Raw genomic sequence first — 11,940 nt, forward strand, 5'->3', positions numbered from 1 at the left:
GACGAAACAGTCCTGTTTCACCATTATGACCTCAAAACAGTCCATGAACAATAAGAAACAGGAAAAGCAAAGCTCAAAAAAAGGCACGGTTATAAATAAAACTCGGTTGAATCATTACCTTATTTAATTCGTAATAATTAGAAGAACTTAAACTATTTCATTAGACATTCAGTCGCGTCACCGAGCATACAACTGTATCGGCGAATTGTGACTTATAATAACTTAATAAATAATATTGGAATCCTCTCATGACAAAAATTACTAAAAGCATTTACTGAAAACATAGATAAAGTATATAGAACAAATCTGGAGGAGATTCATTATTTATTTAGGGTCCCATTGTTCATTGCTGAGATCTCGTGATTTGCCAGCAACTGTAGGTGTTGCTAGTGTTAATTATTATATTATTTATGATTTAAAAAATTCAGGCTGTTTGTATTGGACCCTAAATAGTAACAGGAAATATGATTTGCGGAATTTATAATTTTCCGTTGTACAATCGATTATAAATTATCAAAACTTGGTTTAATGAAATACATAACTATCAATGATTTATGCAAGTGAAAAAAATCCATAAAATTGTCAATGAGATAAAAAATATAGGCTCCATATTCTAATACTATTGAACTGTCAAGATAAGTATTCATTACTAAATTTGATAATATTATAGAATGTTAATAATGTGAACTCAATGTGGTCAAACATCTATTTATTTCATAAATTTCAATGTTTAAATGTTTGGTCGGGTATCAGACCAGTTCTTGTTTCGATTATGTATTGCGCTCCTAACTTAGGTACAATGGCAGTTTTTTATTAACTTACGTGGGTAATAATGCTCACTATAATATTTTTGCCTGTCAATTACAAGATGGCGTTATTTTTAGTCTACATCTTGTTTAGAATATGGGCCTAGTTATGATGCGAGCGGGGAGAACCAACACTAATCCGAATATCTTAATAGTACAGTACCAAAATTTTTACATTTTTACAATAATTTTCTCATTACAAAATTTTTTCACTGTTGGCTGGTTCAGATTTTTCATAGACCGACAACTTGACATATTTAGTACAAAGACCTCAATAAAAGTTCTGACAGGAGATAAAGAAACCGGGCATTAATGTAATTGTGTGGCATGTTTGAACAAATTTCTTAAACAAATATAATCGCGAATTTATTGTATTTAACAAATCAATCTTGCCGTTTTAAATCTCCCGTCACAGCTGACCGTCACGTAAGATATATGTGTAATCCTACTTAGTGTGTAGTCCTTATCCGTGGTTCACGTTGACACTAGATTCCAGTTCAGAGGCGGGTGTCTCCGGTTCTTCATCATTGTAAATGTTTTCAGCCATTTGCCATACCTGAAATGATAGCCATAAAATAACTGAATATGTATTTATGAATAATTCTGTATTCCCTTTAAAATATCTGAAACACGTTGAATTAAGAAAACACATATTCTATAACAAAAAAATATGACTAATTTTTATAATATTTGTTTGAAGTTGTTTCTAATTAAAAAACTATATCGTGTTAAAAATAATTCATTTTTTAGGATTTAGTTTATTAAATTAAATTTGTATTTATAAAAATTTTAAAAAAAGAGAATTTTCATACCTGCATAATATTATCCTCAGAAACTGAACAGATGACCCATGGCTCGTTAGGGTTCCAGGAGAAGTCGGAGATTTTGGCGGTGTGACCTCCGTGAATGAAGAGCAACTCAGGGGGACCGTCTTCCGCATCCTCCGCTGTCTGTTCTTCACCGATTTTGGACAGATCCCATACGTGCAGTCTAAAAATAACATATGCTTAAATTCATTTTCTAAAGTAGCCATAATGTCTAAAATATTATTTTCCAATAGCTTCTGATTTGACTGACTTTTTTTCAAATAATATCTTTGGGTAAGAAATTAGATTGACAGAGATTTAAAGTAAATAGTTATCTAACATACATTGAATGTAGACATCACAAATAACTAATTTTGAAATATGTAAAAATAATTTCGATGAATATTTTAAGAGATATTAAAAAAAATAACGAAATTTACCTTCTGTCTGTACCGCTGCTAGCGAGAATGGTCTCGTTGTGCGGTGACCATTGCACTTGGAATATCTCGTCCTTGTGAGACTCGAATGAGTGAAGCTTCAACTTCAAGTTTCGGAGATCCCATAGAGCGACCTAAACATTTAATATTGCCTTAACTATTGAAATATATTTTGTATATGTGAAGGTAAAATTGTAAATACCGTTAGGTTATAATCTATCATGTGAGATTGTGAACTGTCGAAAGATTGTGACCCTCTTACATACTGCTTACAATTTAACAAATTATTATTCGGTATTTTGTAATCTATCGAAGTGAAACCGACAAATTGTGAAACGGAACACACCTAGCACGCTTGGTTGAACGGCATATGCCCCGAGCCACCACATTTGTTCTTCTATGTTCATATTAAGCGGACCAATCGACAAAACTATAATTTTAAGACGGTTTCCCGTCGATAGATTACAGTCTCCCGAATAATAATACGTTAAATTGTAAGCAGTACGTTGAGGTTCACAATCATTCGTCAGTTCACAATCTGGCGGGATAGATTACAACCTAACGGTATATAAAATTTTATGGGGACATATACATTTTAAACATCAAAACGAGAAAGCATGACTATATATCATCTCAAAATAGGTTTGTTTGTAGGCCTCGTCAAATTCATGTTCTTAGTAGATGTCACAGAAATAACACACAGAATAAACTCGACTGTCGGCATCATACGTACCGAACTTTCTAAGAAATGTATTATTTTCTAAAGAAATTGGGATTGCTTGTTCACGCAGACTGTTGTTGGCCATGACTAATAAGTAGGTGTCGTGGATTATCTATACGTTTTTCGTCTCTCCATTTAACGACAACTCTATAACGCCATAATGCACAGTGCCTTCAGTGTCGTTATATAGAGTTCACACTGTATTTTTTCTATAAAAAACTTACAGTTTTGTCAGCACTTCCAGTTGCCAATATGAACTCAGAGTATGGGTTAAAGCTGAGACAATTCACTTCCGCTGTATGTGCATCCACTGTGTGAGAGGGTTTCGATGTGTTATTACATCTGGAATTACAAACGTTAGTTCCAATGTTAGATTTTTGCTCATAAAAGATGTATCCATACGAAACTAAAAAATTACCTACCTACAGATAATATTAGTTGGGTTAAGTCAATTTTTTAAATTATACTTTGATCTACAGATATTTCTTATATTATATATATATATATATATATATATATAATTAAACAGGTAGTTTATGTATCAATGAAAATAATGCAATTTCTTCTCTTTCATTATTCATGGGTCATTATGGTTTAGGTAGAATAACACAAGAATTTTGGCCAAATAGCGGCAGTCTTAGAATTGTATTAATTGATAAACCTGTAAAAGGAGATCATATTTGTAAAACATAAAAGCATAAATACCTGGTATCCCAAATCATAAGTTTCTGGTCGTCAGCAACAGACCCAAATAGGGACTCATGCAAGAGGTGCCAGGCCACATCCTCTACTACGGCAGTGTGGCCAGTAAACACCGACTTAGCTTCGATTACTCGTCCCTCTTTGGGAGTGGCATTGATGTCCCACAAGCATATAGTGTGGTCATCACTATAAATATAGAAAAAAAAACACACTAGATATTAAAATATATTATGAGATTCAAAGTTGATATCCCAAACTGGACTAACTCTCTTGGCTGTTTATTACTCTTCATTCAACTGTGACCACAAAGAAAGAAACCAATGTAGTAACTATTATTATTCTTTTTTTAATTATTTTTCGATTATTGTTATTTTATGTGTTTCTGTGTGTGTATTTTGTTAGTAATAAAAGTTATGTCTATGTCAATTCCATAGTTAAATGAGCCAATCCAAATAGGTTTTTAAAAACAAAAATAACTGTACTGTAACTGTTAAGTCAAGTTTAATATAACTGTTAAGACAGGAGTAGTTAGGTATTGCTTATTAACTCTTGGTGAAAAGTACCCCATATGTAGAAAAATCAGTTATAATGACATTGGTTGTATAATCCGGTAGCCGTAACAGTCATTTATGTTTGTATTTAATACCTAATACATAGAATTCAGTTGGGACCTTTGATTTTGGTCAATATAACCAATATGTTGTTCTAAACAATGTCGTTGTAAAAGGTTTTTACTGTTAGTGTAATAAATTTGAGTGATTGGTTAAAAAAATATGAATAGAGTTCAAATGTATTAAAAAAAATGTGATTTTCATTACAAACCTTGCTGAAAGAAGATATCCATTTAGATTGGGGTTCCATGACAAACCATAGCCTTCTTTTTGATGACCACGCAACCTGTTTACATAAAGCATAGAGAAAAGTTCAGAATAACAAGGATTTAGAGCTAAGACTAAGCATTAAGCATAATTCTCATATGTCAATTACAGAATGTTTTGGCAAATAGAAGAATCACACTTAGTCTCCACTTAAATTAAAGGGACTTATTATATGTAACAAAAATCTAATAGTTCACATCATATTTGTAATGAGAACTTGCCATAGTATTATATAAAACCAAAGAACAAAATGTATGGGGTATAAAATTAAAAAAAAAAAGACAAGCTTGCTGCATGTTGTGCTAAGTCTATCTGTTCCAACCAAAAAGTATTGTTTTGCTGGTAATTTGCATTTATAGACCTTGTACACTATCATCCAGTTATCCTGGGCTATTTAGATTCACATGTGTAGGAGCCATCCTATCTACCCAGTTAAGGTCTCTAGTGTAAAGGAAGGATGCCTCAACCAGTCAAACACTGGACTGATAATGAGTAATACATCAATAAGGAAATTTTACCTTAGATCTGGATGGCATTCTCCTGAAGGTTCTGGCTTGGAAGGATGCTTTGTGTAGTCAAAGACCAGAACATCTGATGAAGGAGTCTTGGTAGCAATAACACAAGGATTCTGGGGCATATAACGAGCCCTGTTCACTTCACCTTCATGATTTATTTTAATTTCTATATCTATCTTTCCTGAGACTGAACCGAAGCCACCAAACTCTATAAAGGGAAATAGTTAAAATATTATTTTAAAAGCCAAACATTAGTTTAATCTTAAGAAATTATGTGGCTAAACAAATTTTATGTAATAACTTCCATTAAATTTGTTAATGTAATATAGTTTATTGTCATACCTCCTTTGTCATTATCATAATGACTAGCATCAAATTGTGCATCTTCATTTGGTAGTTGAACACTTGCTATAAGCAAGTGGTTCTGTTCATCAGATGTGTGTGTGCCCAAGATAAGTCTAAAAACAAAAGATAGTAAAATCAATACTAAACAGATACAAGATTAGATCATCTTATTCATGGCCTAGTTCATTGAGTCTCGTCATACCTGTGTACAGAGTAATCTTTTCCTTCTGGTCTGGTTACGTCTGGAAGCCACTGAGCGGTTAAAGAGGGCCATTCTAGAGCATGGGTCATAACCAGATCATAAAGAAACGGTGTGTTCTTTTTCCATATTTTATATTCTTCGTTAATAACTCTTTCTTCGACAGCATCATCAAATGTTTCTGAAATAAATGAAGAAAAAACAAATCAAACGCTATAGGATAGACATTTTGATAACCAAAAAAACCAAAGCCAGCTCTTGTCAAGCGCCTTTGTAACTTGGTATATGGCAATTACAAACACTATATTTTACTTGTTTGAGATAAATTACCTCCATCACCTTTATCACCCATATTTTTAGATATTATCAAGCTCTCACTGCGATGATAGTTTAACTTAATTTACAAAAAAAATTACACCGGGCTTTCAGAGCCGAAAGGCGCCAAACAGCAAAAGACAAATCACAAACGTCTTCACTCTCCTCTTTGGCGTTATTATGGTGGATTCCGATAGCACATAAACTTCCGGTTTAATAGATACACTTTCTATTTAATTTATATAATAGTATAATCAAAAAAGAATTTGGATCTTATTGTTATCTTATAACTAAAATGGGGTCAATGAATCAAAGTATAACTACTTAATTTAGTTATTTTACATATAGCGACGAGGAGATAATAATTTATTAAAACAAAACGGAAATGACGATTCTCAATTACGCGTCTTTCAAGTGCTAAAGTTACATTTTAAAATTAAAAACTCTATGGTATTTATAAGCATAGATAAAGTACATTAAGATGTTTCCACAGTATGATATAATATTCACTATCTATAAATAGTCAATAACACTAGCCTTTTAATAGCCTACAAAGCTAATTTTATTGATATAAGATGTTTTGCTTAAATTTCTCTTACAACGGAATTTGCAAAAATAAGCAAAATTTCTCATAATTTAAAAAGTCCTGATTAATCTTGTCGCTTACAAATTAAGAGGTTTTGCCGTGAATTAATTTATTTGTAGGTAAATCCCACGATGTTCTCTTTCTGCAGCCACGAAAAAAATGTGTTATCGCACTCTAACATTCTGTGGTACATTTTATAAAAAATTACAATTAAATCCTGACAATTAAAGCCGTCGAATGTTTCAAGTCAATAATATTAATATGTCAATATGTCAAAGGTTTGTCAAAACCATTTCTTTATATTTGACATTTGTTAATATGGCTGATGCAGCGTTAGCACGTCGTGAAGCAAGGAGGAGAAAAATATTAGAAAATTCTCACAATAGACTTCAACGAATATCTGGGAAATCAGGCGATGAAAGCTGTAAAGGTAGCTATTGTGTTTTTTGTATTTCATTTGTACCGTTAGCCCTCCAATGTAACTAATATATCGTACTTTGTTTGCATTTCAGATTCATTGGTGCATTCTCCAATACCCGACTATCAAGATGTTGTCTCATCTGAATTTAGTTGCAGTAAGACGCTGTTATCAAATGGAGTATCAAGCTCTTCCATATCACCCACCTTAAGTTTGGGGTTAGCTTCAGACGAAATAGTGAATCAGAATGAAGTAATCAATGACTTAGCGAGTTTATTGCCTCAAAATGTATCTAATGACTCTAATACCGAAACTCCTCAGGTATCATCCTTATTGGATAACATTGTCTGTTATAAATATGATATAGTTATCTTATCTTTGATTATTCAAATTCTATATAGCCTATCAATAATTTCCATAGAAGGAACATATTATTTCCTACCACTTTTTATATATGCAGGCACAAAGATGTATTGGTTTACTCAACAAATGAATGGTACTTCCAGTTTTGCCAATGTCTTAATGCTCTTAAAAGGAATTTCAACATATAGGGTACAAAAATTTTTGAATGCAATACAAATAGTTAGTGCCATTGGCTTAGATTCTTGCATCTTTTTGTTTACAACTATTTGTGTACAAGTGGTTTATATTTTTATATCTGAAATTTTTATTATATAGACAACTTTATCATATGCTTTTTAAACATACCCGGTGTGTTGTGACTGAGCAGTTAATTTAGTAAGCTAGGGTTTTGGGAATGTTTGTTTTTATGCTTGTGCCTTTAATCTTAGTGATATAATGTGACATGTGTGCATTTTAGTCACATATTGCCATCTTAGTTTAAATTGTAAGTCTGTACATAATATATAATCTACTCAAAATTATTTGTACCATATTATAATAATATATAGTACTGCCTTTGTAGTCATAAATAGTCTTTGTATTGCTGTGGATATAAGATATTTTTCTATTTACCACAACGAAAGCTGGTTGTGTGTACAGGTTCTATGTATATAACATTAACAATGCATTTATATATTAGTACACCAAGTTATTTTTGTACTTTGTTACATTAGCAAATTGTTATAGTACATTAATAAAATTACAGAAAAAAATAGTTTCATATGTCTGTTATTTAACAATTTTATGAAAGAAAGCTTGCAATGTTCTAGTTACCATTCTATATTACTTATAACTGATCTTGGATTCTTCATAGAAACAATTATAATACTTACATTATATTTTGGATGTATATACTTAAAAATTATTCACACATTCATCAAGCAATATTTGGAGCCTATTTTCCATATTAGGAAAATGTGTATTAGAAAAACTGGCTATAATTAGTCCATAAATTTTGGAAGAGTATGGCAGTTTGTGACTGAAAAAATAAAAATTGTAAGAATGCTTATTTTTTTGCTTGTTTTAACATTGTACAAAAAATGCTCCAACATTAACATACAACACATGTTTTAATTATATTTGGCTTCTGATATTATAAAATCACTATTTTATAATACAGAAGAAAAATAGTAAATTTTATAAATTAACTTAATATATAATAAACAGCAATTTACAATTTGTTTCAAGAATATAATTAAATTGTAACCAAAGACAGAACCAATAACATCCAAATTGTTATAATACCACCTTTAATATTTTGTTTAAAAATGTATACAAATAAGGAATAATTATTGTAACTGTTTGTGTAGAGATCATGTTTGTAAATTGTATATAATAAATTTCAGAATAAATATTGGTTTTCACAGTTGTCTTGAGTTTTTTTTTAATTCTTCAAAGATCTGAAACACAATAGAATATGTAAAATGATGCTACGGTCTACAGTAACCTATTAAAGTGAATTAATGGTTTAATTAATTCCATATCACAGTCTTATTTTAGGATATTTCAGAAACTTTTGAGATCATTTTTATTTAAGATAATAAGCATTTTAATATAGCTATCAAAAATGGTGATGATACCAAGTACTGACAATTAGAAACCAAATCTCTTGTAAATTTCTACTGTTAAAATATTTAGAAAATAAAACAACAACTACACAATGAACCTTTTATCACATAACAAACAAGCGACAAGTCAATCTAAAACTAAAATTTAAAGAAGCGCTTAATCTTACTAATAAACTTTTTATTTGTATTCTCACTTGAATTCGGTTCAGTCTGCTTGTAATTATTTTTGGCACCCGTGCTCTGACACTGTTCTGTTTTACTGTTGGTAATACTATTTGGTTTTTCCATAGAGCTAACTTTATCACTTAAACAAGATATAGTTTCTAGATCATTGTACTTATTACTGTCTTTTAACTTATCAGTTAAATTGTCAGAGCACCCGAGTCCCTATTCATTCTTAATAGTTTTTGACCTCTTTTTGGGAGTTGGTTTCTGACGCACAAGATCAGAACGACCAATGGAAATCATTTTCATTTCCCACCCTTCTAAATCTTTCCTGTAAAGTTAAGAAAAAGTGTGAGTGACAATTACCAAGAAGCCGTAATAAATGATTAGTTTATTATTATTAATTTCTGTATGAAAGTAGAGAAAACTAATTCATTATTTTCATGTAATCTAACCTTTTCGTAGAAACACAAAAATCTGAATATATCTAATACAGTACTTTATAATATTTCTTGTTACCTTAGATAGTGACAAAAATATATAATATGACAATATTAAGACATGGCAGTTTGCAGATTTATACAAATTGACAACGGTTCATACATATTCTTATATAAGTAACAAAAATAAAAGCAGCCTCTCTAACTCTTGCTAGGTAAAGTTAGGCTTGGGTAAAAATAGTTAAGTTTATGTTAAAAAAACTGACATTCAACATGCTCATTTATACATACTTGTATTTATTCATTTGCTCTTGTGCTTGCTTTTCATACTTTTTTCTTTCATTTTCTGGAAGCTGAAGCCAGTCAGCTTTAACTTTTTCTTGATAACTCTTAAAGTCGTTAGCCTGCGAGGTATCTTTTCTAGACATCATATACAGGATATACGAAGACATTGATTTTTTAGGACGCCCTAATTCTTTATATTCCTGAAAAATAATTGTGTTGTGAATATACAGCTTAATTTAATATAAGATTGTGTACACTTCGGTTTATGAATATACAAATCTTATCATTATACCATGTTTACATTTCGTTATTTCCGATGCCGCTCACATAGTTGAAAATTTCCTAAATAATATGAAAAGTATATAAATATTGTGGCGGCAACATCAATATCAATGTAAATAAATGTTTGCAATGCAGCATTGTTCAGATTTTCAATTTGACACCGGACAATGGATGTCAACATCACTGTTCTGCATTATATTAAATAAACTAATAAAATGTTTTAAAAAAAAAATCTGAGAGCCTATATTCCTCATGGCCTGATACTTGCCATTGCAATGGGCTAAATGTAAACACAGTACAAAACAAATCTTGGATAAGATCACAAAGCCTAAATATAAAAGATAATATAAAAGTTTAACAAAAAATTTAAAAAGAAACAAACAGCTTTTAATTTTCGCTTTTCCTTGGCAGCTGCCATTTCCTCCTTTAGTTTCTTAATATCTTCCTTTTGCTGTTCAGTGAGCGATGATTGATATAATTCTTTAATTTTTTTGTAATCTTCAAGATCCTTCTCATATTCTTTAGTCATTTGTGTTTTGGTCTAGAAAAGTAAACCATTGTTGCTATTTTATAAATAAAATTGAAAGAATTGATTTTACTCAAATATATACCAAATAGTAAAAAAAATAAAGCTGAAAAATTAAACATCAGCATTTACATTACAGCAATCACAAAGAGTCAAGTGAATAATGTTATTAAATTTTGATATAATTGAAACAAAAAGGACTTTCCTTAATATAAAAAAGAACCATTGTTATTTTTATGACTATTGCAGTAATATTTTATTCATAATATAGTTCATATGAGACAAGGGATTCTTTGACAACAATTTTACTTTATACAAAAAGCAGAAAAGTCATACCTCTATATCTAACTGTTGCCAGTGTTTTGAAGTCCAACTTATTGCTTCTTTGGATGAAATGCTAGGATTCTTTGCTAAAAGGGCTGGTCTCATTTGAGCCATGAATTTAAAGAACGGTGTTAAAGGTCGTTTAGGTTTTTCTATGCCCAGACGTTCTTCCGCTGTTTTCTTATAGGAGCATATTTGTATAGGACGCAACCATGTCGATCTACAAGTACAACAAAGGAATGAGTATACCTTAAAAATAGTGAGAATACCAAAAAATTTAGATTATTGAAATAATAAAAGATGTGTAAGAATGTTGGTCAGTTGTGTTTATGTAAAGTAACCTCAATTACCTTCCAGGGAGGATATTTTTGTATCCTCCAAAGACACAGGAACTTATTCGAAAAGCATTACTTAGAGAATTCATAATTCACTGAAAGTGACGAAGAAAACCATAAAATTTAAAAAAGTTAACAAACTTTAATTTAGCTTTCTAAATGTAAATAGATAAATTCAAATTGCAAACACGTTTGCACAGACTAAGAAGCACTAAATGTCATTAGGGGGTCTAGCCATATAACTACTGAAAAGTATTCTACTAATAATTTTAATTTTGCGTAATTGTATTGTTGAAAACGCTTCGTTCGCAGCCAAGAGAAATGTCTTATATACACAATAATAAATATATCACGCAAATCGACAGCTGATGATGCTGTTAGTAGCACCTTATTCCGTTATATCGTCTCTGAATTAAATTTATTCCTAATGTCACATTTATAAGCCTAATAAAAGTTAAAACTTCATAATATTATACTAAATTGGCAATAGCTGCAAAATGTACATGAAAATGTGAGCAACGTCACGAGCAACAATTTTCGATTTTAGAGATACGGCCCGCTGTTAATTTGTATTAAATTATAAAACTGAACAGAAACCTCGCAATCTAGTTTCTGGAAGCGGCACCTGTTCTCAGGCTAGATTTTATTTTTCCAAAGTTCATGAAGCATACATCCACTTGATTTTATTAATTTATACTTGATATTTTATACAAATAATTTATCATTAGCTTCTCATATAATTACAATAATATATTTAAAACTTATAATTAAATTCATTACTGACTACTTTTACATCTGAAATATATAAATAAAATGTACCATCATTTTACTTTATTATTATAAGCAATACACTTAAAATATGGTATTAAGTGGACAACAAACAAG

General features: G+C 30.7%; 3 protein-coding genes across 4 annotated transcripts; 1 reads left to right on the top strand and 2 right to left on the bottom strand.

Annotated features, from left to right (window-relative positions):
• Positions 1-106: 106 nt before the first annotated feature.
• On the bottom strand, positions 107-5,981 carry LOC123713362 (chromatin assembly factor 1 p55 subunit). The gene is made up of 10 exons (XM_045666977.1): positions 5,740-5,981; positions 5,413-5,590; positions 5,208-5,323; positions 4,869-5,073; positions 4,295-4,369; positions 3,476-3,658; positions 2,995-3,112; positions 2,053-2,183; positions 1,619-1,796; positions 107-1,362 (listed from the first exon to the last, which is right to left on the bottom strand). Exons 1-10 carry the CDS (start codon positions 5,759-5,761, stop codon positions 1,270-1,272), a joined length of 1,299 nt encoding a protein of 432 aa, XP_045522933.1. The 5' UTR covers positions 5,762-5,981; the 3' UTR covers positions 107-1,269.
• Positions 5,982-6,608: 627 nt separating this feature from the next.
• LOC123713408 lies at positions 6,609-8,301 on the top strand. The gene is made up of 2 exons (XM_045667052.1): positions 6,609-6,740; positions 6,823-8,301. The coding sequence occupies exons 1-2, from the start codon at positions 6,629-6,631 to the stop codon at positions 7,404-7,406; spliced, it is 696 nt and encodes a 231-aa protein (XP_045523008.1). The 5' UTR covers positions 6,609-6,628; the 3' UTR covers positions 7,407-8,301.
• Positions 8,302-8,363: 62 nt separating this feature from the next.
• On the bottom strand, positions 8,364-11,257 carry LOC123713407 (transcription factor A, mitochondrial). 2 transcript variants are annotated; one of them, XR_006754184.1, is made up of 6 exons: positions 11,071-11,257; positions 10,733-10,940; positions 10,253-10,411; positions 9,595-9,788; positions 8,893-9,194; positions 8,364-8,530 (listed from the first exon to the last, which is right to left on the bottom strand). XR_006754184.1 is itself a non-coding variant. In XM_045667051.1 (5 exons), exons 1-5 carry the CDS (start codon positions 11,142-11,144, stop codon positions 9,086-9,088), a joined length of 744 nt encoding a protein of 247 aa, XP_045523007.1. In that variant the 5' UTR covers positions 11,145-11,257; the 3' UTR covers positions 8,785-9,085. The 2 variants fall into 2 exon arrangements, 1 of the variants encoding a protein (XP_045523007.1); XM_045667051.1 differs by lacking the exon at positions 8,364-8,530 and having other exon boundaries at positions 8,785-9,194.
• Between the last annotated feature and the right edge of the window lie 683 nt (positions 11,258-11,940).

This window comes from Pieris brassicae, chromosome 8 (assembly GCF_905147105.1).
Source record: "Pieris brassicae chromosome 8, ilPieBrab1.1, whole genome shotgun sequence".
NCBI lineage: Eukaryota > Metazoa > Arthropoda > Insecta > Lepidoptera > Pieridae > Pieris > Pieris brassicae.

Coding starts and splice junctions, on each gene's coding strand:
- LOC123713407 (XM_045667051.1), bottom strand. CDS start 11,144: ATGAATTCTCTAAGTAATGCTTTTCGAATAAGTTCCTGTGTCTTTGGA. Junction 10,412..10,732: donor GGCAACAGTTAGATATAGAG/GTATGACTTTTC, acceptor TTACTTTTCTAG/ACCAAAACACAAATGACTAA. Junction 9,789..10,252: donor AAAAGCGAAAATTAAAAGCT/GTTTGTTTCTTT, acceptor ATTATTTTTCAG/GAATATAAAGAATTAGGGCG.
- LOC123713408 (XM_045667052.1), top strand. CDS start 6,629: ATGGCTGATGCAGCGTTAGCACGTCGTGAAGCAAGGAGGAGAAAAATA. Junction 6,741..6,822: donor AGGCGATGAAAGCTGTAAAG/GTAGCTATTGTG, acceptor TTTGCATTTCAG/ATTCATTGGTGCATTCTCCA.
- LOC123713362 (XM_045666977.1), bottom strand. CDS start 5,761: ATGGGTGATAAAGGTGATGGAG. Junction 5,074..5,207: donor TTATGATAATGACAAAGGAG/GTATGACAATAA, acceptor TTCCCTTTATAG/AGTTTGGTGGCTTCGGTTCA. Junction 2,184..2,994: donor CTGGAAGTGCTGACAAAACT/GTAAGTTTTTTA, acceptor TTAAATGTTTAG/GTCGCTCTATGGGATCTCCG.